Consider the following 27483-nt stretch of genomic DNA (forward strand, 5'->3'; position numbering starts at 1 on the left):
TTTGCTCAGTTCGAGTTCTTTTTCGGTTTCACTTAAATGGAAACCAGCGAGGCTCGCAGAGAGAGAATCGACGATGTCCGGACGACGGCAAAATCGACCAGCTAACTAGAAAAGTGGGACGGACAGCCGTGGTGCGAATACAGCGAGACTGTAAGCAGAAACTATCTAACAGCAACCCGGTAGGAGGAGCAAGCCTTTCAGTAAAAAGGTGCGCAGGTGCCGCTAGCGAAAATAAGACTGCTTTGGGGAAATTTTCTCTAGGCAGTCGATTAATGACCGGGTCGTTCGGGAGGTGGAACAGGACCTGGTGATAAGGATTCATGCCATAGTGAAAAAAAAAAAAAGAGAAGAGGAGGAAGAACGGCGGCTGCGCGAGGCGTATTAATACCCCCCTTACGGTCCTGGCTGCCGGTTGCCCAAGTCCCCAACACGCTCCACTGTGCCTGGAAAAGTAGGTGTGGAGTTGGGTTGGAGCTGGGGCACGTGAGATTTCACGTGTAGAAGCAGATGGGTTTGATGTGGCTGGTTGTGTGGGTGGACTACGGAAACTTTGAACCTAAAAATGGGCAGGGGCCTGAGGATGGAAAGGGTGGAGCCCTGTAGCTCGAAAAAGCTCACGGTCCAGTTTTACAGTCTCGCCGTCGCCGTCGGACCCCGTCTTTGGAAAAGGAATTCCCCAGGACCGAAACGGCCACTCTCCAGAGCTCTCGGCCCAGAATAAAGACCAACGTCCCGCCACCTTTGCCCAATCATGTCGGCGTCAAGCAGGGGAGGAAGTGCCGTATCGGCGCTGCTGAGGAGTAAGAAATTGCCCGCCCGGCGACTGATTTCAGTTCAGATGGAGCCTTACTTCATTGACGAGACGGACCGTGTTTGGCTGACGATTTCACCCGCTTTTTTGCTGTTTTGCTATAGACTCGCCCAGGGTATGCTCGCAATGCAGGGCAAGCCAACCGCCATATCTTTCCGCCTCTTCCTCGCCATTGAGCGCCGCCCGCCGCTTTTATGTCCAGGGCGCGACATCGGCCTCTTCCCCTGAGACGACTCTACCTTCGTCGCCGTCGTCCTCCCCCCTAGAATCCACGCCCACAGACGCCGCCGCGGCTACGACGCGCTACAGGATCAGGGCGGGTGTGATCCTGACGCGGCCGCCGCTGCTAACGCGGGAGCTGACGCCGTTCGAGTCCTCCTTCTTCCTCTACCAGAAGCGCCTAAACGAGCGGCTGACGCCCAAGTTCCGGCCCAAGCTGTACTTCAAGACGGACACGGCGGCGCAGCTGGACTGGCGCATCAAGCTCAAGGAGCGCCACGGCGTGGCCGCCAAGGACATTGGCCGCTACAACCCGCGCGGGCGCACGGCGTGGAACGACGAGCTACTAGTGGGCAGCCGCACGAGCTCGCCCGAGGAGATGTACGACCGCCTACTGCACGACGCCCAGTCCCGCATCAGCGAGGACGGCGAGGTCATCCCCGTCGACGAGCTCGTGCCCGTCGAGCGCCCCATGCCGCGCCGCACCGAGGCCGACGAGGAGCACGACGTGCGCCGCCTCGACCGCGCCCTCGACCGCACCCTGTACCTAGTCGTCAAGCGCCAGCTGCCCCCCAGACTGCTCGACGGCAAGCAGTCGACCGTCTGGGTCTTCCCCACCGCCGACGTGCTCACGCACGAGGCGCTACACGAGGTATGCCTACCCCCGACAGTCTTTCAAGTTATTGCCTGCTAACACGGACCTCTTTACGAACAGACGGCAGCGCGCGCGCTTGCCGAGTCGGCCGGCGTCAACATGAACACGTGGATCGTGGGCCGCGTGCCTGTGGCCCACTACGTGCGCGCCCCGCGGATAACACATAAGGACGAGGACCTGCCGCTGTCGCGCCAGATGCAGCAGCAGAACCGCACCGAGAAGGTCTTCTTCCTCAAGGGCAGGATCATGGCCGGCCAGGCCAACCTGGCGGGAAACCTGCACGGCCTGACCGATTTCCAGTGGCTGACGAGCGACGAGCTCAAGGACGTTGTCTTCCCCGACTACTACAGGAGCGTCGAGAACATGTTTGACGCTAGGTGAAGACAGACGAGAACTGGAACTGGAACTGGGGGGGCATGTATATATATCTTGTTTTCGACAAGGACAAAAAATAAGAGGAAGCAGGGCTCGTGTGTCTGTGTATGTGTGGGCGGCTGTGGCGAGTGAGCGGGTGGTGGCTGGCTAGCTAGCTAGCTCGAGGCGGTCGAGGTACCTATCACCTACCTAGACTACCTAGGGATCTACCGAAAAGCCTGGCCGGGGCAGGGGGGCAAGAACTAGAGAACAGGGGAGGCTTATCTCATGCTCTCGTGGCTGATCTTGTGTGAGTGTGGGCCCTGTTGTAATCTATATAGAAGAGGAGAATAGAGGAGGGGGCTAGATATGTATGTCTACTATCTATTACAGTACTTACCTTACCTTACTTCGGCGTCCAACGTGCTCTGTTTGGGGATGTATAGTGTGAGTTGCTAGCTTGTCGCCCCCTTTGTCAACGCTGCTCAACTTTGCTTTTTTCTTGTCTTCTCGGTTTCTACCTTTTTCTTCTTTTTTTCTTTCTACTTTTTCCTTTTAGCCTTCCACTTGTTCTGCAGGGTGAGATTTTTTTTCTTCGGAGGGGGGAGGGGTCTGGCAGGAAAAAAACCGTTGGAACATATCACGTATAAGTTAGAAAACTACATTAGAATATAAAGGTTTCCAAAAAAAGAAAATGTTTGAAGTCAGTTTTCTATTTAAGGGAAGGGGTTAGGGAAGGGGTTTCTTTTTCTGCTTTCCTCGAAGACAGACTCAGCACTGTTTGGTTTGGTTTGGTTTGATTTAGTTTACTCTAGTATAACAACGAACGGCCTCTCCCTCTGAGAAATGGTCTGTGGTGTGTGCTTGTAATGGGGGGAGGGTAGATAGATATGAATATTAATATGATATAATAAATCCCCGAGCAACCTATTAGAGAGAGAGAGAGAGAGAGCTAACAGCCCGAGGTCAGGTTAGTGGGTAGTATAACGTTCAATTTCTATCTCGATCGACTCTGTCGAATTCGTCTGTCTATGCCTTGCCTTCATCTTATAAGGCAAGGTATGTTTCTATATCCGCCTTCTCTGGCTCTCTGTGTACCTGCTGTTGTTCGTTACACACTCCGTCCTTCTTTTTACTTAGCTTGTGCTTAAGCTGTTATTGTTCGTTTCGTGCCAGATACGGGGTACCGTCGGTAGGTAGGTACGTTAGTGTATATCCTAGACAGTGAATAAGCATCTTAGCTTGCTCACTCTAGGCAGTTATTCGAGTTTTGGGGTTTAGGTATGATAGAAAACTTTGATGGGCCAGACAAACTATCTAGAGAAAACGGCCCGAGTTGCTGGTTTCGTCTGCAATCCTGAGTAGTTGTGAATAAACACGCTGGCAAGCATCCGTAGATACCCAGGTAATATTCGCTACGGGCTAGCTAGTAGTGGCTGTCCTTCTTTCATGTTTTCATCGCTTGACTAGGGTTAGGTAGGTAGGTATCTATCATCTACTCCAATCTTCGCTCCTCCAGTCCATCTTCTTTCCTAGACTAAGAGTAATAAGAACACAAACAACTCGCTCACGTCAACTAAACAGAGAATATGAACTGCCACAGACATAAAACACAAACAACTCGCTCACGTCAACTAAACAGAGAATATGAACTGCCACAGACATAAAACACAAACATAAAAAGCAGTCCCGCGGTCGCCTAGCCGGCTGCTACCTCCCTAGACACCCTATGCGCTGCTTAGATAGCTACCTAGGCAAGGTCCAGGACTCGCCGCTGCGCCAGTGGAGCTTGTTCCCGTACCGTGCCCAAAACGGCGTCTCCCACTCTGGGATGCGGCCACGGCAGCATAAGCGGCGCACGTCCGCCGCCGCCGTGCCGTCTAGCTTTTCCCAGCCCCCTTCTGAGACTGCTGCTGCGCATCCAGTGCTCATGGGGGGACGACCAGGCTTGGCCGCAAACGGGTTGAGTTCTGAAAACAGCGACAGCGAACGTGCTGTCGCTGTTGGATCTTGGCTTGGTCTCGCCATCATGATGTTGTGGACGCCGCCGCCGCCGCCGCTTATGCTCAGCGGTAACACCCTGGCCTGCGGCTCGTCGCGCAGCTTGGCGAGGGACAGCTTGGTGAAGACGACGGCAGTCATGAAGCTGTCGAAGCCGGCCTCGTGGGCGCGGGCAGAGCCCGGGCCCGCCACGTAGCCGAAGCCGTGGTCGGACCAGAACGACGGGAGAGCCTGGCGGGCGACCTCGCCGTACAGCTCGCCCAGGTTCTTGTCGGCCACCATGCCCGCCACCGGCTGCTTGGCTGCCCCGGGGGGCCACGAGGACGCTAGGTGCTTGGTGTCGACAATGCGGGGAAAGAGCCGGTGGATCTCCGTCTTGAAATCGGCAGCGTTGGCGGGCAGGGGCCCGACGAAGGCCTGGTACAGAAAGCAGAGGTCGTAGAGCTGGTTGTGGCCGACTAGTACCGGCGGCCGCCGCTTCAGTCTCGCCTCGAGCGCCCGGAGTCTTTCTCTGACGCCCGGCAGACCCCCGTTCGCGCCCACAGGCCAGCCTAGGCTGAGCACGGCGTCTATCTCATTCGCAAACTCGCCCCCGGTGAGGGCCTCGACAATATATCGGAATGCTAGTTTGAGGGGGTTAGCTTTCTTCGGACCGGACGGCGGCGCGGTATTGTTCTGTCGTTGCTCACCGGTTTGTCGGGCCAGTGCCTCTTGCCGTCTGTCGAGTCTTTGTTTCCAGTACTGATGCCCATGTTAGTAGGTGATGATCGGGGACATACTTCCCAGAGAAACAACGATGACAAACCCTCTGGTCACTCTCAACCTCAAGCTCGATGACCTGCATGAGCTCGTTGTTGTTTCTGGTGAAGGCACGGCACATCCTGAACTCGGTCTCGACAAGCTGGTAGATGAGCTTGATCTGGAGGCTAGTCATTCTCCCTCCGTACGGATTCGAGATGTTGACAAATTGAAGCTGTATCGACCGGAGGAGTTAGCTCGAAGCACAAATAAGCCTTCACACCGTGAACATACCGAGTCGGATTCTTGGGTTAGCCACGCCGATATCTTAGTCCGAGTGGCAGCGTAGAACCTACGAGTCTCCATGTCAGCACCCTCAACGTCGAACACCATGTTAGCCTGCACGTCTCGCGGATTATTCTTGAGGTAGACCCCGCTGGCGTCGCGGGCTTCGGTTCGGCTCAGGTAGGGGATACCGCCAGCAAAGGCCCTCTCGAAGGAGAAGCCGTGGGACTGCAGGAACAGCATGGAGCTGTACGAGAAGGAGACGGTGCGGTCCGTCGTCTTGGCGAGCACCTTGTCGGCCGGCGTGCTCCCCACGAACATGGGAGAGAGGTCGCAGTTGAAGGTCCGCGCTCGGTATCCTTGGAGTTGGCCGTCGTAGTGGAAACAGGTGAGGCCGAACTGAAGAATCTGGTACGTCTTGGCGACTTCTCTGGCCTGTCGGTAGACGTCTTCGAGCGTCGGGTCAGCCACCCTATGGTCCCGTCTAGTGAAGATGCCTGTCATCTCGAGGTCGAACGCAACGTATTCGGCGTCGGCGATGGCCTCCAGGGCCGTAGGCAAGACCTGCCAGAAGTTAAGGCGGTTCACGTTCATGGCCAGGGGGGCACGGCAAAGTATCAAGACAGCGCTTCTGTTGAAGTTCAGCGCCAGGGTCCTTCGCGATACGGAAAGTGTTGTCTTGTAGAGGTTTATACTCGCCGGCAATGGTAGGATCAGTGGATTCTCAGGTTTGGTGTTTGATGGTTGACCAGGGGTTTGCGGGGAAAACACCGAAACGAAGAAACTAGCAATTAATTGGCATTCTTGCCGTATTGCTAGAATGTGGGGATGCTTTGAGCCAGCGATGAGATGACAGGATAGAAACGACCGAGTTGAGATGGCAAACTTGATTTCGAACATGACTGGTAAAGAGCCGCTGATGGTGTACTGAATAGGAATGATGTGCTGGCAAACACCTCGTGAGGATCAAGCGAGGAAGAGGGAATCCAATAAACAATATGCGACAGCATAGGTACCTTAAGAAGCTCGAATTCGCTTTAAAAACGTCATTTTCCCATCGTGACGGCATTCGGTGCTGACCTGCCGATGCCAGTGATTCCTGCAGATGGTGAAAGTGACGGCCTGTTTCCCATGGAGCACGGATACTGAATAGAATAAAATACTGGTAAGGACTTCATGGCAGGTTTAGGGGTCAAGTCGCCATTTCCCTATGGGGTGTCATATCGCCCCATTCCGTCCCAAGAACAATTCGATGGAATAGCTCAAAATAAAATACAAAAAGAGGAAAAGCCCCTCCTGACCCATTACACCAAAGCCAAAGCCACATATTGTATCGTACAAGGGGTATAAATACGCCAGCCGGCCATTCTGCACATTAGATAAAAAAAACACGGGCAAAGACAAAATCCTCCGACTGGCCTCGTTGAGGCGACAGACACGTCATTCCGGCTCTTCCTTCACCAGATGTTCGTCGGTGACCTTATAAAGCATCTCGGCGAGAGCTTTGGCTTGAAACATGCCCGAGTTCGCCCAGATGGTCTCGAGCATAGCCAACGCCCAGGCGCGATGGCGGTGGGTGACCCCGGGTGCCGCGCCAGCGACTTTTATCTGGAACAGCAGGGTAGGAATGCCTGCCGCACCTATCCCAGCCCCGCCTTTGGTCTGGTCAAAGTATTCACAGTGGGCGCGCTCTAGGCCCGGGTGGCGGTAATGGGTCGGGGTGGATACTAAAGAGTCCCTAGCCACACGTGCAATGGCGTCTAGCGAGAGCTGCTGTTGCGCGGCCGAGACAAGCAGGAGGCTGCTCTTAGGGAAGCGCCCCACGCTCTCGAGCAGCATTTGGCTCGACATGATACGAGCCCAGCGGTAGTGGTTCCAAACACGTGCCGCCCACATGTCTTTGTAGACGTGGTAGCAGCCATCGAGAACCGCTTCAGGCGGGAAGAAGCCGGCATCGGCCTTCTTTTCGGCAAAACCCCACACGCCCTCTTGGCCGTGTTCCCAAGCCTCGAGCTGGCCGTCAAGATCCAAGAGCTCTGTAATCATCTTGGTCGTCTTGGGTTGCCCGTCGCCAAAGCTACGGCTGCGTACCGAGATAGACAGCTGAACGAATCGCGTGACCATGTTGATTAGTTCAGCTGCTGGCCTATCCGGGGTCGAGTTCAAGCTTCCGCCAGCCGAAATCCAGTCAAAGAAGGTGCTCGGCAACAGGCCCTCGGTCGTAGAGAGACTGGCTTGTGTGGGAATCAGCACGTTTGGTTCCGTCGAGAGCTGTTGCAAGGAGCCTTGCACCGATGCCAACATTGAGAAGCACATCTGCAAGAGGCCGCGTACCCCGTCGGCCGGCGACTTGATGAAGGGAAGAACACTCTTCAGCAATGCCGCGCCGCCCATAAGATGGGTTCGGGCAGTAGCAGTGACAGGCTGCGCACGCCCTCGTATCATCTGAAAGCACAATGACAGAGCAGTCAGCTTCGGTCTTTGCGAGCCGTAAAGGACAGCGTAATCTCTCACCTCAAACAGGGCCAGCATGACAACCATGCGCATGGCAACCTCCAAGTCGAGCGCACCCCTGGAATTTCGTATCGAAAGTGCCATGTGCCGAAGCGCCAGCCCGTACTGTTCCCTGGCTAGTATGTACAACTCCTTGTTGCCGGTGAGGTTAGACATGCTGGCAAGCCCAACAGCTGCCATTATGTCTCGTACTTCTGGGGTGTGCGCCCATTTCTTTCCCTGCAGCTCCTGGCCGACTTTGGGCTCGTCAGGAAGCCCGATAACATAGCGTTCTATGTAGAACTGGACAGCCTTGTCAATCTTGGTAGCATCGATTTCCCTGTGCATATTTGCTAGGAAGACGATGTGACCATCTGGCGGTGGGAGAGACTCGTGCCTCGCTCGGTCAAGCGTCCAAGCCCGGCTGCCATTTGAGGAGGCGCTCGAAGAGGCCGACGCTGGAGACAAGTCAGATGATTCCCCCGTCTCTGGGGACTCGGCCACGCCCCACTGAGCATGGGCTTTTTGGATGACTTTGGTGCTCTCATCCCGGAACATCAACGAGAGTTGATCTCGGTATCCGGGGCATTGCTTGCCGACTCGAACGCATTGCGTGCAGTGTGGGCGGACTTTGTCGCACTACATGGTAGGCGGCGTCAGTCAGCACAGGGAACGAACGTCCTTCTCTCTTTGGCCGAAGCGGACGGTGCCGAGTTTGTGGGACTAGGTAGCACGCCGGCCGGCCCAAGGCTTAGGTGTTCAGAGTCTCGAAGTCGCCCGAGCCAACCATCGAGCTTTCCATGGTTGTGGAAGCGTACATTAAGTACGGGGCGGGGCGGGGCTAAGTCCAGAGCTAGACTTAAGCTCAGGGGCATACCTTGATTCTTCTTGTTCGACAGCTCTGACAACCTAGGGACGCCTTTCCGCAATAGACCATGGCTGGTTGGGCGTGGCCCAGGCGAGGTGAGCCAGAAGCGGGTACAAGTCCCGACCCAGATGTTCTCAGTCCGGTTTGGCGTGGGTTACGTGTTTTGGTCCTTTGGACAGCGGCGAGGGGTGAGATGGTTGTCGGTCGAGAAGGGAAACCAGATCGTCAAGAGGGCTGCAAATGAAAGCCAACCCATTCCGGCGCACCCGAGCAGGTCACATTCGCCGCCGCGACGCTGGCATCATACAGATATGCACCCCACAGCGACAATCAAGCAATCCCGGCCTCCAAGGCGTGGTATATGTGGTGTAAATAAGGTAAGGCAGGCAGGCAGAGTGGGGGATGGGGGCAGCAGAGTAAGTATTTAAATGGGCTCGAAGGACCCAGTGGTGGCTGAAATGTCAAGAGAGACAGACTCGTACCCGGGTCAGGTAAAGGTCAAGCCAGGCAAGGTAGGGCCGAGCACGCCCAAACTCCGACAAGGTCCAACAAGAAGAACAAGGCCCTGGCGCTGTCCCGGTGGAATGGCAATTAACTAGAAGAGGATCGCCGGGGGTGCGGGGCCGCTCCTCAAATCACGGGAAAAGAATTGGCATTTACGGAGTAGCAAGTCTCGGTCTGCAAAGTGCAGCTGTGCCAAACCCCCCCTTTTCCACCCCTTGTCTTCTTCGAGCAAGAAACCAGACCTGGGCGCCCGTTGCATCTCGGGCGCTCACCCGCCTTATCCGCAATGCCGTCCTTTGCACCTAACCGTGTGTACCGGGTACTCGAGATCGGAAGCAAGAAGGGCTGGCGGCCTTGTAAATACGTCTGTCCCCACTGCTCTCGAGTCGCCTCGGGGACCAGCATGCCCCTCCGACAAGCCAAGTCTCATTTATTCAAGACTTGTTTGCTGGCCGATACGGAAGAGAATTTGACAAGTCCATGGCGAGGTGCTGAGAACCCCAAACCGAAGGGGCCGAGTCCGTGAGCTTCGAGCTTGGACATTTTCAGGCACCGTGATCGACAGACTGCGGCAGGGCAGGGCAGGGCAGGTAGTGGTGTGACTGGAGACTGGAGACTGTTTGTGCGCAGAGCCCTGTTGCGAGCGCCAAGGATAAGGTAAGGCAACAACCTGGTTATTTAGTGCAGTTGCCAGAACCTTTCTTCAACGCGGCGGGCAGACACAATCTGGAAGTCTGGAATTGTCGCGGGGGAGGGCAATAAATATTCCAAGTGCCCTGTACACATATACTCGGTCCTCTGTACAGTTTAATCTCTGGATGTTGTTAGCTCGAGACTCTCTTAAGTTGCAAAAGGCTCACGAAAGTATTACCGTACGAATTGGCCTGAAAGGTTTCTCAAAGAGGCAGAAGATCTTTGAGCCCCAAATATAGAATCCTAGTGTTAAGGCCTATCCCCGCTTGGGATGCCCAGCATAGGCTTTTCTTGGCTAACTTGGTTCCTATAATGCTTATTCTCCCCAAGTACCACGCCAGCAATCATAGGTTAGGTCAGTCAGGGATTGGATTGTCGAGTTGTCCTAAGATGCGGGCCACGGCCCTCGGCCGCTGCAGAGCGCATTGACCATCGTTCGTGAAGGCGATTAATGGCGCCGCCACTCACCACTAGCACCGTGAGGACGACTGGCTAGTGGCTGACGGCTGCGCTGTAAATTACTAGTAGGGCCGTTTCTTTCTAGGGAGTGCGAGGGTCCGTCGGGCGTCATGTCTCGAAAAGCCATGCTGTCTTTTCCCGAGACATTATAGTCGAGGCCGAGACCGTCGAGCTGACATTTGTGGCGGCTCAAGCTATGAACGCAGTGCGTGTGGTCGTACGCTGAGTCGTGAAGGAAGAAAGGAAGAAAGAAGAAAATCCAAGACAACGTGAATGTTGGTTATATCAAAGGAATCAACTCGAGAGATTGAGAAGACCCTCGCATCCAACGATGCTTAGCTCTGGTGGAAAGGCGGGGAACATTATCCGTAGGCAAGGCATATACGTTCATGTCTGTTTTTGGCAATAATTTGGTCATTGCCCGGATTCCAGACGAGATCTGAAGTTGCTCATTCCTGTCTCGATCCCACGTGCTGTGACGACTAGTAATGGGCAAGTGAGACCTAGCAACACCTCAAATCAAATTGAACCCCGACCTTGAAGGCACTTCGCACTACCATCGCTACTTCCATTGTAGGCCTGCCATGTGATTTTGGTGACAGCAAGAGCCTGACATGAAAAGGGCCTGCCGCAATGCGATGTGGCACGGAAGGAGTTGTGATGTGGTGCGGAAAGGGAAGGAACGCATAGCTTCCATCGTCTGATCATGAGATGTAGGAGGCGAGCGGCGCCTTCCTGGGCAAGCTCAAACCTCCCAAACACACAACAGCAGATTCCAGATACCGCGACGGATTACAAGAGCCAAAAAAGTCACCGGGGGGGGGCTCTTGACCTCAACGACTCTGTCTGTGCTCCAACATTGCCCATCTCGAACCGAGAACTGAAATCAAGGTCTCAAAACCCCACATTGGCAAATACGGATGTCATGGCCAATATGTTTGTACTTTGTCAGTCTACACACGGAGGCTGGTTGGTGTATAAGGTGGCGGAAGGGCAATCGGTATTTTGTCAAGTTGCAATTCCTTCCTCTCACAGGATTGGTCGCTGGCTGAGGGGGTTCTAGAAGCACTGGCCACCTAGGTTTTGTAGCCGGGCGCACCAAGGCCAAATGGGAGGTTCCGCTTGATGAACCGCACCCGACCAGTGTGGGGCCCGCGTAGAGGGAATCTTTGGCGTCACCCAAACCAATTTTCTTGCGAACAATCTCGATATTCACTTCTCGCGATCTCGCAATCTGTCACGAAACCTTTGACCAAAGCCACCCATCCCTCTACTTCTCTTCCCTCCTCATCCCGGGGAGCCCAAGTTTACGCGAGAGAAACAATCCAACCTTAGGTGGACCGTAACGTCGCGCAGCCTAGCTATTTCTTTTCTCTGCTCCGTCGTGCATCTGCACCCTTCCCGGCACGGCTCGCCTCGCTTGGTTCGCCCCAGACTTGGCCGAACCTCTCTTCAAATACTTCCAACGCACATCTTTCAATAGGTATGCTCTGATTCCAGCCTCTCTTCCGTCGCCGCGTCGCGTCCCGACACGTCGCTGACAGCCCGACCACTTAGTTATACTCGCTCAATCCAATTCTTACCACACACGTCTGCCTCGCCGCCCTTCGGCCCTGCTATTTCCCGGACACGCGCGCGCCCGGGTTTTGAGTTTCGACCTGCAGCCATCACCTTTCGACCAAGCCACTACACATCTCAGCAACCATGGCAACAAACGGTAATATTAATCATCCCGACCAGTATGCAGCCCCGACCACGGCATTGGAGGCTTCCACCGGCTCCAGTGCCAATTCCGCCAACGGCAATAGCAACCTCCCTAAGGACGAGGTTGGTTGGTACTTTGTCGAGCAGGACTACACAACACTGAGCAAGTCTCCAGAGAAGCTTCACGTGAGTTTGCGCTGCGGCTCCAGCTGCCATTCTGACAGACGATTGACATTGTGCTAGCTCTTTTACGGCAAGCGATCTCAGTTTGTCTACGGCATCGAGGCCGAGCTTACTTCGGTCGCCATCGGCAGACAGGTCAGTAGCTACATCCCCCCATCACATTTGCTGGCCTACCCTGCTGACTTATCCTACCATCAAAGGCAATCCAGGAGCGCATCAAGAACCTCGACTTCCAGGACTGCAAGGTCCGCATCTCGAATGTCGACTCACAGGGATCCGCCGAGAACATAGTTATCCAAGTCATTGGTGAGGTCTCCAACAAGGCGGGTGAGCCCAAGAAATTTGTGCAGACCTTTGTGCTTGCCCAGCAGCCTTCTGGCTATTTTGTGCTTAACGACATCCTACGATACATTAACGAGGATGTCGAGGAGGAGGCTGAGGAGGCGGCCCCGGAGTCGGCACCCGCCACCGAAGCCCCCGCCGTAGTTGAGCCCGCGGTTGAGGCCAAGTCTGAGACGCCTGCTCCGGAAGAGGTCCTCGAAGTCAAGGAGTCTACTGCTTTGGACGCCGACGCTGTTGACCAGAAGCTTGAAGAGGCCAGCTCAACCGCAAACGAGACAGCCTCGGAAGCAGCCGCCGATGTGCCAGCTGTCGAAGCCGCTCCCGAGGTTCAGGAGGCTTCCGCCGCCAAGGATGAGGTACTCCCAGAGCCTGAGAAGGCCGTGGAAGAGATTGCCGAAGAGGATGTCAAGAAGCCTGAGGAGCCGAAGGGCCCTGCCCCGACCCCAGCTGCTGCCGTCCCCGCTGCGCCCCTTGTTGCGGCTCATACACCCGCCGAGCCCGAAAAGCCCAGAGAGCCCCCGAAGCCCATGACCTGGGCCCTCCGAGCAGCAGCCGCTGCGGGATCCGCTCCCCGTCCCGCCGTGCCTACCCCCAAGGCCGCCCCCGCTCCCAGTGCGGCTGCCCAGCCGCGCCCAGCAGCTCCCGCTGTCGCCCAGCAGCCAGCCGCCCCCGCTCCTCAGGTAACAGAGAGCTCCCCGGCACCTAGCCCTTCCATCAAGGACCAAGACAGCGAGTGGCAGACGGCCGAGACGAAGCGACAGGCCCGCCTTCAGCTCCCTGGTGCTGCCCCAGTGGAGAAGGAGGGCACAATGGCGTACATCAAGTATGTTACTGAGAAGGTACAGGAAGAAGATCTGAGAGCCGTGCTTGCTAGCTTTGGTGAGCTGGCGTACTTTGACATTAATCGGCAAAAGGTACGTTACCCCAGAGAACTTAACCACTTGACATGGCATACTAAACTAGATAACAGAACTGCGCCTTTGTCGAGTTTAAGACCCAGGCTGGGTACAGCGCTGCCGTTGCTGCCAACCCCCACACGGTGAACGGCGAGAACATTCTCGTAGAGCAGCGGCGACCGAAGGCGAACGCGTACGGCGGTAGCAACTACAACGCTACGCGCGGAGGAGTTGCTGGCCGCGGCCGTGGTGGGTTTGACGGCAGCCGAACCAGCAGCCAGGGAACCGGTCGGGGTGGCTTCCCCGGACACGGTGGTCGGGGCCGTGGTGGAGGTATTGGTGGGAGACGGGGTGCTCTGGCAGGTGCGGCCTAGTAACAGCCTTGCCGCCACAGCCCTTGGGTCACGAGGTCTTGGCGCTTGGCTGGAGTTAGAAAGGAGAGAAAAACATTTGCTGGCAGCTGGAAGGTTTTCTTAGTTCGGGAAAAGCCGGGCATTATTTGGTTTTGCGCTTGCAGAGGTGTCACGGGGTGTTTGCTGCTAGGGATTCGGAGCAACGCATATTCTGCATACCCTCCCCGAACCAAAAGTTGCTATATTTTTTTTCGTTATTACTAGGGGCTGGGGGGGGGGGGAGTGGATAGTTTGTACATTCCAGGGCAACGATGATGACGAGGCCTGCGAAGTTGCCTGCCATGCCCGCCACTTTATCGGCCGCCACGCAACAGAGGGACGATCGAACAGCCTTGGTCACTGTACAGTACATAGAGGCCGGATGCGGTCCGTCAACAGATAGCGCCAACTTAGATATGACGTGTAATGGTAAATGGCATGAAGTTAACCACCTGCCTCTTCTTGCCAACTCGACACGGCGACGTCGTACTGGCATGCTCGACCAAGCAAGAGAGACGTGGCTCGTGTGGGTCAAGGGTCACAGCTGGTGCTCCTGTTGCAACTCGCTCGGGGAGGGTGTCTTTCTGTCTTTCTGTCGCCCGTCTCCCGTCTCGTCTCCCGTCGCCCTTATCCTGTCTGCAGGCAGTGCCATTACCCCCTCACAAGATTGCTAGCTACCACGCGGCCTCTCTGGCTTGTTTGTTGGTGTGATTATTATGGTGCTCGTGCGAGATGGAGAGATAACTGGGAGAGACAGAGAAAGAGAGAGAGAGATAAGACGACATCATTTGCTTGCTTGCTTGCTTGGCTGCCGGTCCCGAAGGCTTCGTCTCCTGTGTGGGTATTTTCTATAGAACAAATTCTAAGATATACTACTACTACTGCTGGCCGGCTGGATACCTTGGATGTCGTACCTAGGTACTTACCTACCGTACCTACGCAGTAGCTGGTTAGTGATGCCTGTCAGATCTGGGTTTGAAATTTAGTCTCTTCTAGGGTACGGTTGTCGTCGGAGACGAAATGGGGAGGACGGCTGAGCATATATATATTGGATCGGGAGTTTATTCTCTGCTTCTGGGTTTATGTTGCCTGTGATCGTTCGGTCATATTGAGGAGCAGTTTCGTGTATTCACTTCACTGGGTAGACTGGGGTGGTGAGATAGTGTTGTTGAATTATGGCGGTGATGGTGATGGTGATGGTAACGACGGTTGTTGTGTCAATGCCCCTTGCCGGCGGCGGTATCGGCACTGGGACTGCTATATGCCGAGTAGGCATGCATGATATGTAAATGGAGATTCTCATACGGGTAGGTGACAAGACAAGACGAGACCGGGAAAGGGGGGTGGGGGGTCTTCTTTTTTGGGGGTTGTTTTTACCTTTGGAGACCCTTCCGAAGGTTGGTTGTATGTACATACAATGTAGATAATACTTGGGCAACACACTCTTTTCTCATACCCGTGCTCCTGCTTGAGTTCCAGGGCTGCTGCTACCAGGCCAGCACTCCCAGTGTCCGCAAATAATATTTACTATACAATCGCTGTGTCTGCAAACCCAATCCCAAACCCAAACCCACACCCACGGCCATACCCACATGCCCAACACCCTGCCGCCCATGTTGAAACATAATTACTCTCCGGGTTTGTTTCCCAGAGCACGGGACCGACAGCCCGCGGCACCGCGGCACACATGCGGCGTGCTGTGACGATACGCACATATGTGTACCTATGTATGTGTAGGCAGGCGAGGCAAGGTATGTGCGGATATGTAAGCGGCCAGTACATACCTGCCGGCCTGCCCGTCTACCCTCCCTACCTAACTACTTATTGCGTGCGCAGTCCATCCCATCCCACGCCTGCCCCAGCCGTCGTGCCGCACCGGTCTTCTTGTCCACATCGGGTGCGCCACCCCCCGTTCCTGCATCGCTAGCTACGGTGCTGTATACACTGCTGGTCATGTGGGCGAGCACATGTGTGGGAGGGGGAGGATATTCACATCCCCAAGATGGGTATAGAGATAATACGTACACGCACATATGTAAGCTGTGGTATGTGTGTTTCAGTCAGTTGATCTAGTGGAGCGAAGTCAACACATCCCGCTCTCTCCCGCCGACGGTAGATATTAGTGTGGACATGTAGAGAACGAAGAGACAAGACTGGAATCAACGTCATGGTATCAACACCTGTAGCCGATGCCAGGTAAGGAAGTGCCGTGGCAGATTGGCCATGGATAGTGTCCTGAAACCGGGAGCAGCAGATCGAGAAGATCTCGGTCTCATTCAGCCTCTGTATTCACATTACATTGCGATTTCCTTCGTCATTGATCTGAACATACACGTGCGTGTGCAGATCCAGCGTGTAAACTAGCCACTGCGTACCAGGTCCGAGAGTTCGTGACAGCACGGGATAGCACGGAGTGAGCGATGCTAGTCTCGCTGTCGCAGCTGTTCATATCTCTGGGCTTGGATACTACAAGGAACAAGATGAGAGTAGGCGCTTGATGCGGGTTCATCCAGCCTTCCCTCAAGAATTGCGTCTGCCAGCACAGCGAGACTCGTCACGTCGCGAGTCCAGGCAGTGACATAGGAGCGTTTGCGGGGACCTTCCAGCCCAAAAGCACAGTTGTAGCTCGTGACTCCCGCTACAATGCCGATCTATTGGATCGGCCGGAACCATACCCAACTAAACATCGGGGCCCCTCTCTCATCGGAAGCGATTTCGAGATGCAGTCGCGTAGGCTGGCCAAGGGGCTGGAAGACTCCGAGGAGAGGGAGAAGGGGAACGAGTACTAAAACCAAAGCGTCCTAAGACGAGCCCAGAGCGCCCATAGCGTCACACAACTGCCTTCTTCACTTGGTAAAAGAGGAGCGGCCCTGATCCATCGTCGCCCGGGGGAAATCGGCTGGCACTGGCAGGTGGGCCTTTAGGTCGCACAGAGCGTCCCCAAGGAGTAGGTCAGTGTTAAATACCTGCCGTTTTCCCTTTCCTTCTTTCTCCACAAGGCGGCTGGTGACGCGCCGGTGAACCATTTGGAGGCGGATCCTCACAACACCTCACCGAGGTGACATTCCTTGAAGCCCGACCAGGGAGATTATCAGGTATGTACTCCGTATGTGAGAAGAAAAACGACCGGACTGGGCAAAGGATTTAAGGTTTTGTCGCAGTACAAAAAGGACGACGTATTTGAGGGACAAAAGGGAAAAACACGACGTGTAATCCCCGCGTCGAGTGCCACCGACAAGCTTTTTCTCGGCCTTCCTTCTCTGGCCGCCTGGCGACGATCAACGGGCGAATGAGACCTCTATTTCGGGTCCCGGCCGGGTGACAAGAAGCCAAGCGATGAGAGCCAAGGTCGGTCAGCGTGCCTGCCTCCTTTTGCAAGTCAACCGCTCACGGCGCGCGGCCGGAGATGACAGTGCCAGACGGTTAAACCCTCATAGGTAATGGAATGAGCAAACCCACTGCATTATACGTAACAGGCCGGGGCAAGTCCATGACCATAACCCATTTGTTCGGAATTTTGGGCACAGCGACTTAGGAGAAGTGACGCGGTTGCTGAATGGACGCCGGTCGGTGGTTGTGGTTTGGGAGGGGGCCCGTTTGGGAGGCACTTTGGGCTTGAGGAGAGGGCGAGCAGGGGTCCTGCTTGGAAGGACCCGAACATCATATGTCCTGCCCGCTCCCACCTTCCCAAACGGACAACCTCGAGACAGCAGAAAACGAAGTTAATGAAGGGCCCAGGCCCACAAGTCTCCACCAAACGCTTCAGCCCTAGGCTTGGAAAGAACGGCGCGAGTCCGAGATGGGGAAGGAGCAATTGGAATTATTCTTCAGAGTTTTTGTCTCCTTCCCGAAGCTTAGCTGAGAAGACGTCGGAACCGGGACGCCCGTAGCGCAGCCGGTGCGGAATCAATTGCATGGAAAGTCGGACGGAACAGAACCTGGAAGGCTTCCATTTGGTGGGATAGTGTTTTGTAGTGGGTTGCAGTATAGATATTGTCTTGTCCTCCATGTCAGTGTGTGTGCAAGGTATGTTAGGTATGTTCAGCCCAGGCGCATGCCTGAAGCGGTTTGTTATGCCGACTTCCAGCTTTTATAACTAGTGCTGTATCTGAGGTTGCCGCCTTCTGGAATGGGCGAAGGGCGACCGTGAGTCAACGGCCTATTTTGCCGTTCGCGTGGCACGGCTCCAGCTCCGTACGGAGCTTGCCTTGAGCTCGAGTTACACAACTAGAGCAAAAGCGCAGACTGCAGAGGGGCGAATTGGAAATATCGAGAGCGGCTACCTTAGCCTGCGACGCCCTAGGTCGATTACGGTAGTAGGCCGGCTACCTTAGGGAGGTAGGTAAGGCAGGCCAGTAAGGTAATATCGCCCAGGCCGTCTGACCTAAGCTGCAATCGGAATCTCTTGGACCAGTCGCCGTTCCGCCGTCCGCACATGGCTTTCACCCCCCCTGCTCACACAGGCCGGCAGCCAGATGCTAGTTATCCCCATGGCGTTCCCTTCAACCACCTACCCGGAACAGCCTAGCCCGGCATGCGCGGAATGGCTGGCGAGGCCGACGCAGCGCGCCGTGATTGGCGGCAGACCGCGTGTACGCCCATCGGCCGACAGGGCATCGGCGAGGCGAGGGCGAGGGGTGCCAGCTCGCTCGCTGCTTTGGACGAGTGGGGCCGAAGTGGTCCTAGATGAGTTTGGTATTGCACGGCAATATATTCTAGACGGGATGGCGAGGGACTGGGCCGACTAGTAGAGCGGGCAGTGGCCGCGCAGCGCACAGTGAAATAAACAAGCTTTCGACAAGAAGCAGAAGCTGTACTCCTTGCCTGTCGGGTACCTTGGGGCGCTCCTTTGCCCGGCATGGCATTGCGACAGATCCGCGGATCCTATTTAGACATGTCCAATGGAAGGCTATCCTGGTGGGCAGGAAAGCAGGGGACCTCGGGACCCAAGACTCTGACTGGATGCTGGGACCGATCTTATTAGCCGTGTCTCTGGGAGATAGTGGCAGACGCGGGCGTCCAGGGTTCCCGCTGGGGGAGGTGCAGGTGCAGGTGCCCACGCCCGTGGTGCCTCTCGCTAGCTGTGTTCAGTAAGTACGGATTGATGCTGGGAGGAAAGAGCGCTGGAGGGAGGCGACGGAGGCCGGGGGGTCCCCAGGGTGCTTTCAGCCCCTCAACTGCCCGCCAAGGGCTTGTAGTTATTGGCATGACTTCCTCTCATCTCGCGCGAGAACCACCAAGTAGAGCAGGTGCGCTGGACTCCCGTCGCTTCAAGTTCCCATCCCACGGCATAACGCAACCTCCATTCACACCACCCGGACCCTACCTACCCTTACGCCCTTGCAGACGGGCGACTGGAACCAGAACCCAGGGCAGCACAACCTAAGTCGAGGCCGAACCTATTCTGATTCTGATGCATTGCGTTGCTCCTGCTCCTGCTTGGTCCTCCCACACCACCTCCGCAGCACGCTACGCAGTCGCAGTCTCCATGGCTCAGCCGTCGCAGTCGCACTTGGTTTCGTTTTAGCCTCTTTTTTCGAGGGCTCAGTTGGATCTCTGTACGGATACTCGACTTCGACGCTCCACCACGACCAGGACCGACGCGGATCCAACGCCTGGACCGCCCCACGCCCAGAACCCAAGGCCCGATCTCAGCTCCGTCCTACTCGGGTCCTGCTGCCCGTGATTCCAAGGTGCTGGTGCTGGTGCTGGTGCTGGTGCTGGTGCTGGTGCTGGTGCTGGTGCTGGCGCTTGTATCTTGCAGTCTACACACACCAAACCTCCCTGGGTACCGACCAAGGCGACTCGCAACTCCCAAGCATATCGTGCAGCTGCCACCATCTGCACCGTCCGCCTCTAAACTGGCCCTCCGCCCACCGTTGCCGTTGCCGTTACCGTTGCCATTTCCGCCTCGGCACTATTTCCATGTGCTAAGCTTCCCCGGCTTGGCGACCTCTCCACACGCAAGCGTCTCCCCACACTGAGTGGTGTGAGAAGCGAGCCTACCGACTAGGCCAAGCGAGAGAGCGACCACCGGAGGGAGGCTCTGTCCCGGGGAGAGGAAAAGCCCGCTCACCGTCGGCCTCAACTGCGCCCGACGGGGCTGCTTGACAGGTTTAGCTTTGAGTTTTGACAACCCAACGGCCCCAGGAACTCGGATTGCCCAACCTCTAACCACGCGCCGCGTCCACCCAACCGTTCTCCGCGCGCAATCTTCATTGGGGGTGTGGGGGACGGGCGACAACATCATGCTAAAGGGCACGGACTAGCAAGGAGGGAGTCACCAGACGAAACGTCCCAGACCAACGTCGATATCGACGACGACGACGACGACAACAACAACCACACCCACACCTACGCTGGAGTCCGCTGGGAGGGAGACCCTCACAACTCCCAACCCCGCCCGCAGTTGCGCGAGCAGAGAGAGAGAGAACGACAGAGAAGGCATCCGTCCCATGTCCCATATGGAGACCGGCAATGCCTTCTCCCAGTATGATGCCGGTGGCGAGGCGCCGCCGTCGGGCCAGGGGCGCACCCGCCGCATGTCGATGGACGAGGACATGTTCTACCGCAAGGTCATGACATCGCTGCCCACGGAGCCGCCCAGCTACGAGTCGGCCATGCGCGCAGCCCTCGCAGCCCAGAGGAGAGCCGCCGCCGCGGAAGAGGGCCCCTTCAAGGGCGTGCCCGTGGACGTGCTGCCGCAGTACTCGTGCGACTTGCACATGGAGGGCGTCTTTATGCGCAAGATGGAGATTGAAGACACGATCAAGAGAGCAGAGTACCGAAACTGGCAAATGGTGTACGTCGTGCTGCACGGCACCGCGCTAAATATTTACCAAGTCAAGAAGGAACGCGGCTGGTGGTCCAAAGACGACGGCCCAGATATATCACCAGACAACCCCCCGTGGGTCAAGAGATCGACGCTGGAGAAGAGTTATAGCTTGCTGCATGCGGATGCCGGTATTGCTGCTGATTACCGAAAGTGCGTTTCCACCTTATTCACTGCCGTTGTTCTTCCCCCCGAGTGCGATGGATTCAATCTAAATGGAGAGGAAAACACCTCATGTCGCTCACTGGCTATTTCTGATCGGGCTGAACTGACTTGAGCAGGCGGCGATATGTCATTCGCATGAGGGTAGAAACGGACCAGTTCCTCCTATCATGTGTCGAGTTGGGGAATTACGTCAAATGGCTCGAGTGCATATTCGCCGCGATTGACGTGGCTGCGCCCATCGACGAGCGCGACTTTCCACGGGACCAAAGCATACCTCGCGTCCAGAGGATACGCTGGCTGCGGGGACAACGACCGCAGATGGAAGACAACAGCACCGGCTTCCAGCGGCTAAACGAGAGGAGGCAGAGCATAGCCTCGTCGGCGAACGACATGGACCATGACGAGGAGGCCGGCGGCGAGGACGGCGAGCCAATAGGCGACGACGACGGGGTGTCGGGCTACGCTGCGTTGGCGAACCGAACCGAGCACCCGATCGTGGGCCGGCTGTCGACCACGTCATATCCCAACGAGCACATCGACCCCGACACGGGCAAGTGGGCGCCGCAGCACAAGTGGACCGAGACGCACGACCAGCTCTACGCGCGGCTCTGCTACGCGGTGCTGCTCTTCAAGAGCCCGCGCAAAACCAACTACGTGATCTCCAAGGGGAAGAGGTGGTACGTGGACTGGACCACGGGACGCATGATCCGGGTGCTGCCGCCCGCGTACGGGGAAGTGGAGCTGATTGGCACTTGGTCGGGCTACATGGCGGAGAACAGGCGGCTATAGAGCTTGGGGGGCCGACGACCGAGGAGGGCGGGCGAGACATTTCTTCACATATATACCCATACTTTGGCGGCAGCAGCGACGGGAGGGCGTCGGTGGTGCGTTCTTGCATTTGTGGGACAGACTCACAACCACACACAAAAGCGTTGGTTCGATATACTTTGGCATTGGTTACCTACTTGGGCGGAGTTTAGGGATGGCGGGCTTTGGAGCACATATATTTTGCATGAGCGAGAGAGGGCGTCTCTTGTCGGCGGCGGGCCTGGGATCGAAGCGTGAAGCATTTATTTGTCTATTTAATCGTCATTATTATACCTCGAGGGGCTACGGTTGATATTGGGGTTCTTTTAACCATATATATCTGCTCTTATTTATCGGCCGGCCTGCCTCCCTACGGGGGTGGGCACGCAACGATCTGTACATACATTCCGGACTGGCATTACCAGACGCTAGTGGCTAGTTGGCTGGATTGTTGGCTGGATTGGTAGCTTGTAAGAATACAAGTGGTGTAGATCATGCTGTTTCTGTGCTGTGATTTCCTGGTTGACCACGAAGGAAAGCGAAGCGAGTCCTCGATTTGGCCATAAAATATGCATGTACATATATGGCTGACCGCCTGGCCACGGCACGGTTCCACGAAATGGGAGTGATATTCGTCTTACTTGGTAGAAGCTGAAGCGGGTTCGGGGAAATAGCTCTATCCGCTCGTGCGCAGTCAGCACCGGCCCCAACGTCAACATCACTGCCACTGCGGATATGAATTTTGGTGTTTCGTGGGTATCCTACCGAGCCCATTGCCGGCCGGCCCAGCCCATGGGTAGCGGAGAGAGAAGAAAAAAGGGCATGACCATAACGCCGAACCCCTGGAAGCCACCCGCTAAAAAAACAAGATGCAGTGAAAGCCTAGAATACCGCCTGCCAGATCCCTCCTTTGCCACGCGTACACATGCATCCATACATACATGTAATACATGGGAGAGAGAAAACACCAACAACAATAAAACATGACACAAAAACATCAAGTTCCAGACATGGCCCGGTCGCCACCAGCATCAACACCACCACCAACAATCCCAAGATCAGGATCAGGATCGACAACCGCAGCAGCGGCCCGCGTCTCGCGCACCAGCTCGTCGGCGACGCCGTCCAGCAGCCCGGCGGCGCCGTCCATGTCGGCCAGCACGCGCTCGACGGTCGCCAGCAGCGCCTCGATGTCGGCGCGCTGCGCGCCGATCTCGTCAAACAGTCGCGCGTTGGCCGCCTGCGTGTTCTGCAGCCGTGCGTTGAGCGCCGACTGCTGCGCGGCCAGGTGCGGTGCGAGGTGTGCGGCTAGCACGGTGCCGGCGGGGAGTGTGTGTGGTCTGTTTTGTTGTTGTGTTGTGAGTTTGTGTGTGTGTGTGTGTGTGGTTGCTGGTGGGAGAGAGAAATAGGGGTGGGCACACTAAGTTCAGGGACAGAGAGAGTAGACAGACAGACAGACAGATAGATAGATAGAAAGAAGAAAGAAAGAAAAGTAAACTCACGGCACAGGCGGCTCGACCCCATCAACAGCAACAACATCCGTCGTCTCGGCAGCGACTTGCTTGCGCGCGGCGGCCTCGCTGACGAGGCTCTCGAGCTCGTTCAGCTTGGCGATGACGTTGCGGTTCTGCAGGACTGAGTCGAATTCTCGCTGTGGGGGGCTGTTAGTTTATTATCCCCCCTTTTTTATTGAAAGCAAAAGAAGGAGAACTGGATTCTACCGAAACAGTCGTGTTCTCTGTATGTTTATGGCCATGGCCGCCATCTACTTCTTCACTTGAAGAGGGATGCGTTGAACCAACCAGCCCTCCCTCAGAGGAAGCCCGCAAACTGCAGACCTAAAGAGGCCAGCCAGACAAACAGACACCAGTACGGAAAGAGTAAACAGACACGCAGACCCGAGCTGCCTTTGTGCTTGCCTCCGGCGGCTCTTCGGGGGTGCCTGCGGCGAGCTGCTCGCTGCATTCGAAAACCATGCCCTCAAAAGGAAAAAGAAAAGAACAAACCTTACACTGCGCCCCCAGCCGCTCAACCATCTGGCGCTGGACAAACTCGAGGGTGCCCGGCGCGCGCGCCGCGACGGTGGGGTAGCAGGCGGCGAAGTTGGCGTAGCTGATCTTGTCGAGCGTGTGGGTGAGGGTGGCGGCGAAGAGGGCTTGCAGGCGGGCGGCGCGGGGGCCCGGGGTGGCGGGCCTGTGTTTTGCTGGCAGCGGGGGGGAGTCTGGTGCTTCATTATCATTATCACCATTGTTGCCTGCATCTGCATTTGCAGCGTTATTTGCTGTTGTTGATGTTGTTGTTGGTGTTGATAGCGGAGGCGCATCCTGCTGCGGCTGCGGCTGCGGCCCCGGCTGCTGGGTTGTAGAAGTAGCAGCGTCCTGCATTGTGTGATCTTCTGCGCCTCCTTGCTGTGGTTGTAGCTGCTGCTGCTGCTGCTGCTGCTGCGCGGGTTCTTTGTCAACCGACATGTTTTGGTATATGTGTAGTACAGCACGATGTGATGCGGGACGTGGGATCATTAAAAGTCCTTAAAATGCCCGGGCCGTTAAAGTCGCGTCGCGGTAGTGAGGTGGTTTCGGGTGGCAGCTGGCCGGCGCGACTTTTTGCGGGGCCGCCTAGGCTTCCAGTGGAAAGGGTGCCTAGTCGCTACGCATCAGCTTACCAGGCGGTTCCCGACTCCCGAGCGCCGAGTACGTGGAAACACTACAATTTGTAACTCGACAAAGAAAGACCGGCAGCTCAGCTTATTAGTCCCATAGAAGGTGTATAGGTAATTAAATAAATAACTTGGCAGACTAGTGTCATGGCAGTCTCCGTCCCGTCCCTATCCCTAACCCGCAAAATCATAAACGCCTTTTCCTCTGGCCGCATCCGTCATTAACATCAACACTTAGCTAGCCATCACATCGTATAAGACAGCTAATGCATCTGCCAAGACAATGACGAGAGAATATACTCCCGGCCATGCTATGAATATACAGGGCGGGCAACACGAATTTTGCTCTCATCATATACGTCTGTCCTCGTGTCGCTCTCAATGATATGCATCCCAATCTTACCACCGCCCATATAAACCCGACGCCACCCACGCCGTCATTAAAGATTGACCAGTCCTGGTGCTGAAATGCCAACACCAAACATGGCAGTTTCGCGACGTGGCAAAAAGCAAAGCAGAAAGAGCGAGCTTTACTCAAAGTCGACCGTGTTGAGCGGCCTGCTACCGTCGCGCCGCTCCAGACGTCTCCTCCGCCGCCGGTCCGCCGCCGACGCCGTGGGATCGCGAGACGGCGTCGGGCTGAGCGCGCTAAACGTCCCGTGGCTGCCTCCAGGGCTCGCCAGGCTGCCCATGCTCGACACCGCCCCCGCCATGCCGCCAGATGGCCCTGGCTGGCCCGAGTAGTACGCTGAGTCTTTGCCCGCGGCCCGCCGTCCCTGCGCGAACGCCGGGTTCGGCGGCGACAGCAGCGGCGCCAGCGGCTCGTTCTCGACCTGCTGCTCGGCTGCAACCTCGGCCTGCCTCTGGCTCGAGTCGCGCTCGCGCCGGTACCTCCGGCTGGTGGGCGTGTCGAGCTCCGATTGGCTGCTCAGCGAGTCGTTGCGTCTCCGCCGCTGCTCCTGTCTCGACTGCTCGCCCGTGAGCTGGCGGAACGTCATGCCGCCCTTGTCGTCGGCCTTCATCTTGACGCTCGTGATGGGCTGTCTCGACGACGACCCCTCGCCTCGACGGCCCCGCGGGCGATGCTCTTCCTCCACCTGCGCAGCCAACACGCTAGCCGACGCGGCAGCAGCCGCCGCCGCCGCTTCTGGGTCGCCGCCTGCTCCCCGTCGGTTTGAGTGTCGCCGGTGAGGGCGGCCGCCTGACGAGAAATACGTCTCGCTGCCCGACTCGTGGTGCAGGATCCCGTGAGGGTCGACCGGCATTGGCGGCATCGCAGCTGGCTCTATGCCGTCGTATCGTGTCCTTGACGACGGCCGCGACGGCCTGCCTCCCGCCATTGCAGCTGCTGTGCCGGGAAGGGGGATCGGGCCGTGGCTGGACGCAGAAGCCGCGGCAGCTGCGGCCGCTGCTGCAGATCCGGGAAGAGGGATGGGGCGCGGCGGCAAAACACCGCTCACTGGTACCGGGTCGTAGGGAATATCCCCGCGCGGTTCAATAGAGGATTCTTCTGACATGCCCGACGCAGTCGTCGTGACCCCCGACGGCGGAGGCCGTCCGCCGCCCGGGCGATGGGGGCGGCGCCTTGATCCTGTTCTTGTCGGCGTGGGATAGCCGTCGCCCGTGTATCTGGATGTGCGGTTGCCGGCTCGCCGGTCCTCCTCGTCTCTCCGCCTGTCCTCGTCCTCCCTCAGCCGCTGCTCCTCGTTCCTATCGTGGCGGTCCTTTGCCTTCCTCCCCAGAAAGCCCAGCGTCAGCCCGCCCAAAATCCCCTTGGCGAACCCACCACTCTTTTTCCTCTCCGAGGTTCTTCGCGAGGGACTGACGTAAGAGGACGAGTAGTCGGAAGCATCTTGGCTGTCGAACCTCGAGTGGGCAGGAAGTGGGGTCCTTGGCCGTTCACCGGCCGCGCTCGGAGCCGCGCCTGCTGCGGCCGGGATGCCGGGACCCGGAAGTAGCGGCGATCGTCTATCATGCCGGCTATCGTGCCTGCGGATGTCCTCGGTTCGTTCGCTGAACTCGCTCTCGGTGGGCGCATAACCCCTCCTGGGCTTCTGGGGCCGGCTTGGGGTGTCGGTCGCCACGGCCGAGTACTGGTCATCGTTTCCGCGGCTTCGGCGCCTCATCATGCGCGACACGAGGGCACCGGCGCCTACAGCCGCACCAACGCCCAGGACTCTGTTCATGAAGCCACCTCCGCTCGCGCGGCGCCGGTCCGTGTGCTTCTCGTCGTGGTAGCTCTCGGACCCTCGCGGGGACGGGATAACCTCGGGCCCGCGGTGAGAGCGGCCCGCGGGGCTGGGGGTGCGGCTCAGGGCTTGCTCTGTGTCCCTGTCGCGCTTGCGGCCTCGGCTTCGGAGCAGTGCCCAGACACCAGCGCCGGCGGCGAGCGGTCCAAGCCATCCAATGCCACGGCTCGACTTGCGATCTGAACCGTGGTCGGTGCCTCGGCCGCCGCTCACGTAGACTTCGCGGCGGCCCTCATCTCTGTAGTCGAGGATGAAGTACAGCAGCAGCAAAAAGACCATCCACAACGTGTACAGCACAAACAGGTACTTTGGCGAGCCGTACAGCGTCAAGCCCAGAGGGACCTGCACGATGCCGAGGAGGGTGATGGCCCGGCCGGACCACTTGTGTAGGTGGACGCGCAGCGAGCGACCCGTAATGTGCTTGACCAGGCGGCCGCCGACGGCCTGGAGTAGGATCAAGACGTAGATGGCGACGCCGATGCCGTGGTGGGGGTTGGACAGGTTGCGCGGCGGGCCGACGGCCATGAAGCCGAGGATGAAGATGACGGTGGAAAATAGCACGGCGAGGATCTGTAGGTAGGCATGGTAGCGGATGGCGGTGCCGGGCGAGCGGGCGTAAAAGCGGGCCACGAGGACGGCAATGGGTATTATGAAGAGGAAGGTGATTGCGGCTAGCACGCCGTGGCCGAGGATGAGGCTGTGGTACTGCGTGAGGGTCGAGAAGCGGTTTCCCATGCCTGGTTTTGCCGGAGCACGGCAGTCGTTAGCAAATGTCGGGGAAGGGCAGGGCAGGTCATGGAGAGGTTACCATTGTATTGCATCGTGTCAAAGTTCAGCGCCACGAGGTTGGGCAGCAGGAATGTGTTCTTGGTAAAGTCCCATGTCCCGTCGCCGACCGTCAGCGTGTTGGACGAGTACGAGCTCGACCCCGGCGGGGAGAGGGTGTCTGCCGGCGCCATGGCGGCGACTGGCGGGCGAGGTGCAAAGCCAAGCCGGCCTGAGGAATGCGGGTGTCACCACCAGTGTCGATCTCAGTCGTCGGGTGTTGGGAGGCGGAAATGCAATGTGGAGTTGAGTTTGTCGCAGCTGCCTTCCTTTTGCGTTGTTTCTTTTTGAAAGCTTATTTTGGCAATGCAATGAATGCGACGAGCGAAAACGGAAAGCGGGGGTTAAAGGC

The 27483-nt window shown here is 57.0% G+C and overlaps 7 protein-coding genes across 7 annotated transcripts; 3 read left to right on the top strand and 4 right to left on the bottom strand.

Moving 5' to 3' along the window:
• The first annotated feature begins 441 nt into the window (after positions 1-441).
• On the top strand, positions 442-2443 carry B0T26DRAFT_704044 (39S mitochondrial ribosomal protein L46-domain-containing protein). Its single transcript, XM_060441699.1, has 3 exons — positions 442-800; positions 916-1682; positions 1746-2443. The coding sequence occupies exons 1-3, from the start codon at positions 752-754 to the stop codon at positions 2064-2066; spliced, it is 1137 nt and encodes a 378-aa protein (XP_060298722.1). The 5' UTR covers positions 442-751; the 3' UTR covers positions 2067-2443.
• Positions 2444-3785: 1342 nt separating this feature from the next.
• Positions 3786-5657, bottom strand: B0T26DRAFT_750151 (ribonuclease H-like domain-containing protein; the record flags this gene model as incomplete). The annotated part of the gene is made up of 4 exons (XM_060445188.1): positions 3786-4663; positions 4730-4781; positions 4846-5013; positions 5073-5657. The coding sequence occupies 4 exons, from the start codon at positions 5655-5657 to the stop codon at positions 3786-3788; spliced, it is 1683 nt and encodes a 560-aa protein (XP_060298723.1).
• Positions 5658-6317: 660 nt separating this feature from the next.
• B0T26DRAFT_234306 (uncharacterized protein) lies at positions 6318-8773 on the bottom strand. The gene is made up of 3 exons (XM_060433912.1): positions 8434-8773; positions 7578-8195; positions 6318-7508 (listed from the first exon to the last, which is right to left on the bottom strand). The coding sequence occupies exons 1-3, from the start codon at positions 8491-8493 to the stop codon at positions 6504-6506; spliced, it is 1683 nt and encodes a 560-aa protein (XP_060298724.1). The 5' UTR covers positions 8494-8773; the 3' UTR covers positions 6318-6503.
• Positions 8774-11427: 2654 nt separating this feature from the next.
• On the top strand, positions 11428-13724 carry B0T26DRAFT_234110 (uncharacterized protein). The gene is made up of 6 exons (XM_060433910.1): positions 11428-11563; positions 11638-11970; positions 12028-12102; positions 12168-12730; positions 13001-13223; positions 13280-13724. Exons 2-6 carry the CDS (start codon positions 11785-11787, stop codon positions 13577-13579), a joined length of 1347 nt encoding a protein of 448 aa, XP_060298725.1. The 5' UTR covers positions 11428-11563; positions 11638-11784; the 3' UTR covers positions 13580-13724.
• A 6337-nt stretch (positions 13725-20061) lies between these two features.
• On the top strand, positions 20062-21383 carry B0T26DRAFT_739917 (uncharacterized protein; the record flags this gene model as incomplete). The annotated part of the gene is made up of 2 exons (XM_060443782.1): positions 20062-20582; positions 20711-21383. 2 exons carry the CDS (start codon positions 20062-20064, stop codon positions 21381-21383), a joined length of 1194 nt encoding a protein of 397 aa, XP_060298726.1.
• A 1054-nt stretch (positions 21384-22437) lies between these two features.
• On the bottom strand, positions 22438-23869 carry B0T26DRAFT_619514 (Nnf1-domain-containing protein; the record flags this gene model as incomplete). The annotated part of the gene is made up of 3 exons (XM_060436046.1): positions 22438-22741; positions 22904-23052; positions 23408-23869. Coding segments are annotated over 3 exons (915 nt in total), but the record flags the coding sequence as incomplete, so codon positions are not given.
• A 718-nt stretch (positions 23870-24587) lies between these two features.
• Positions 24588-27265, bottom strand: B0T26DRAFT_674461 (uncharacterized protein; the record flags this gene model as incomplete). Its single annotated transcript, XM_060439712.1, has 2 exons — positions 24588-27043; positions 27115-27265. 2 exons carry the CDS (start codon positions 27263-27265, stop codon positions 24588-24590), a joined length of 2607 nt encoding a protein of 868 aa, XP_060298728.1.
• Between the last annotated feature and the right edge of the window lie 218 nt (positions 27266-27483).

The sequence above is a fragment of the Lasiosphaeria miniovina genome (genome assembly GCF_030549165.1).
Source record: "Lasiosphaeria miniovina strain SMH2392-1A chromosome Unknown B0T26scaffold_3, whole genome shotgun sequence".
Classification (NCBI taxonomy): Eukaryota; Fungi; Ascomycota; class Sordariomycetes; order Sordariales; family Lasiosphaeriaceae; genus Lasiosphaeria; species Lasiosphaeria miniovina.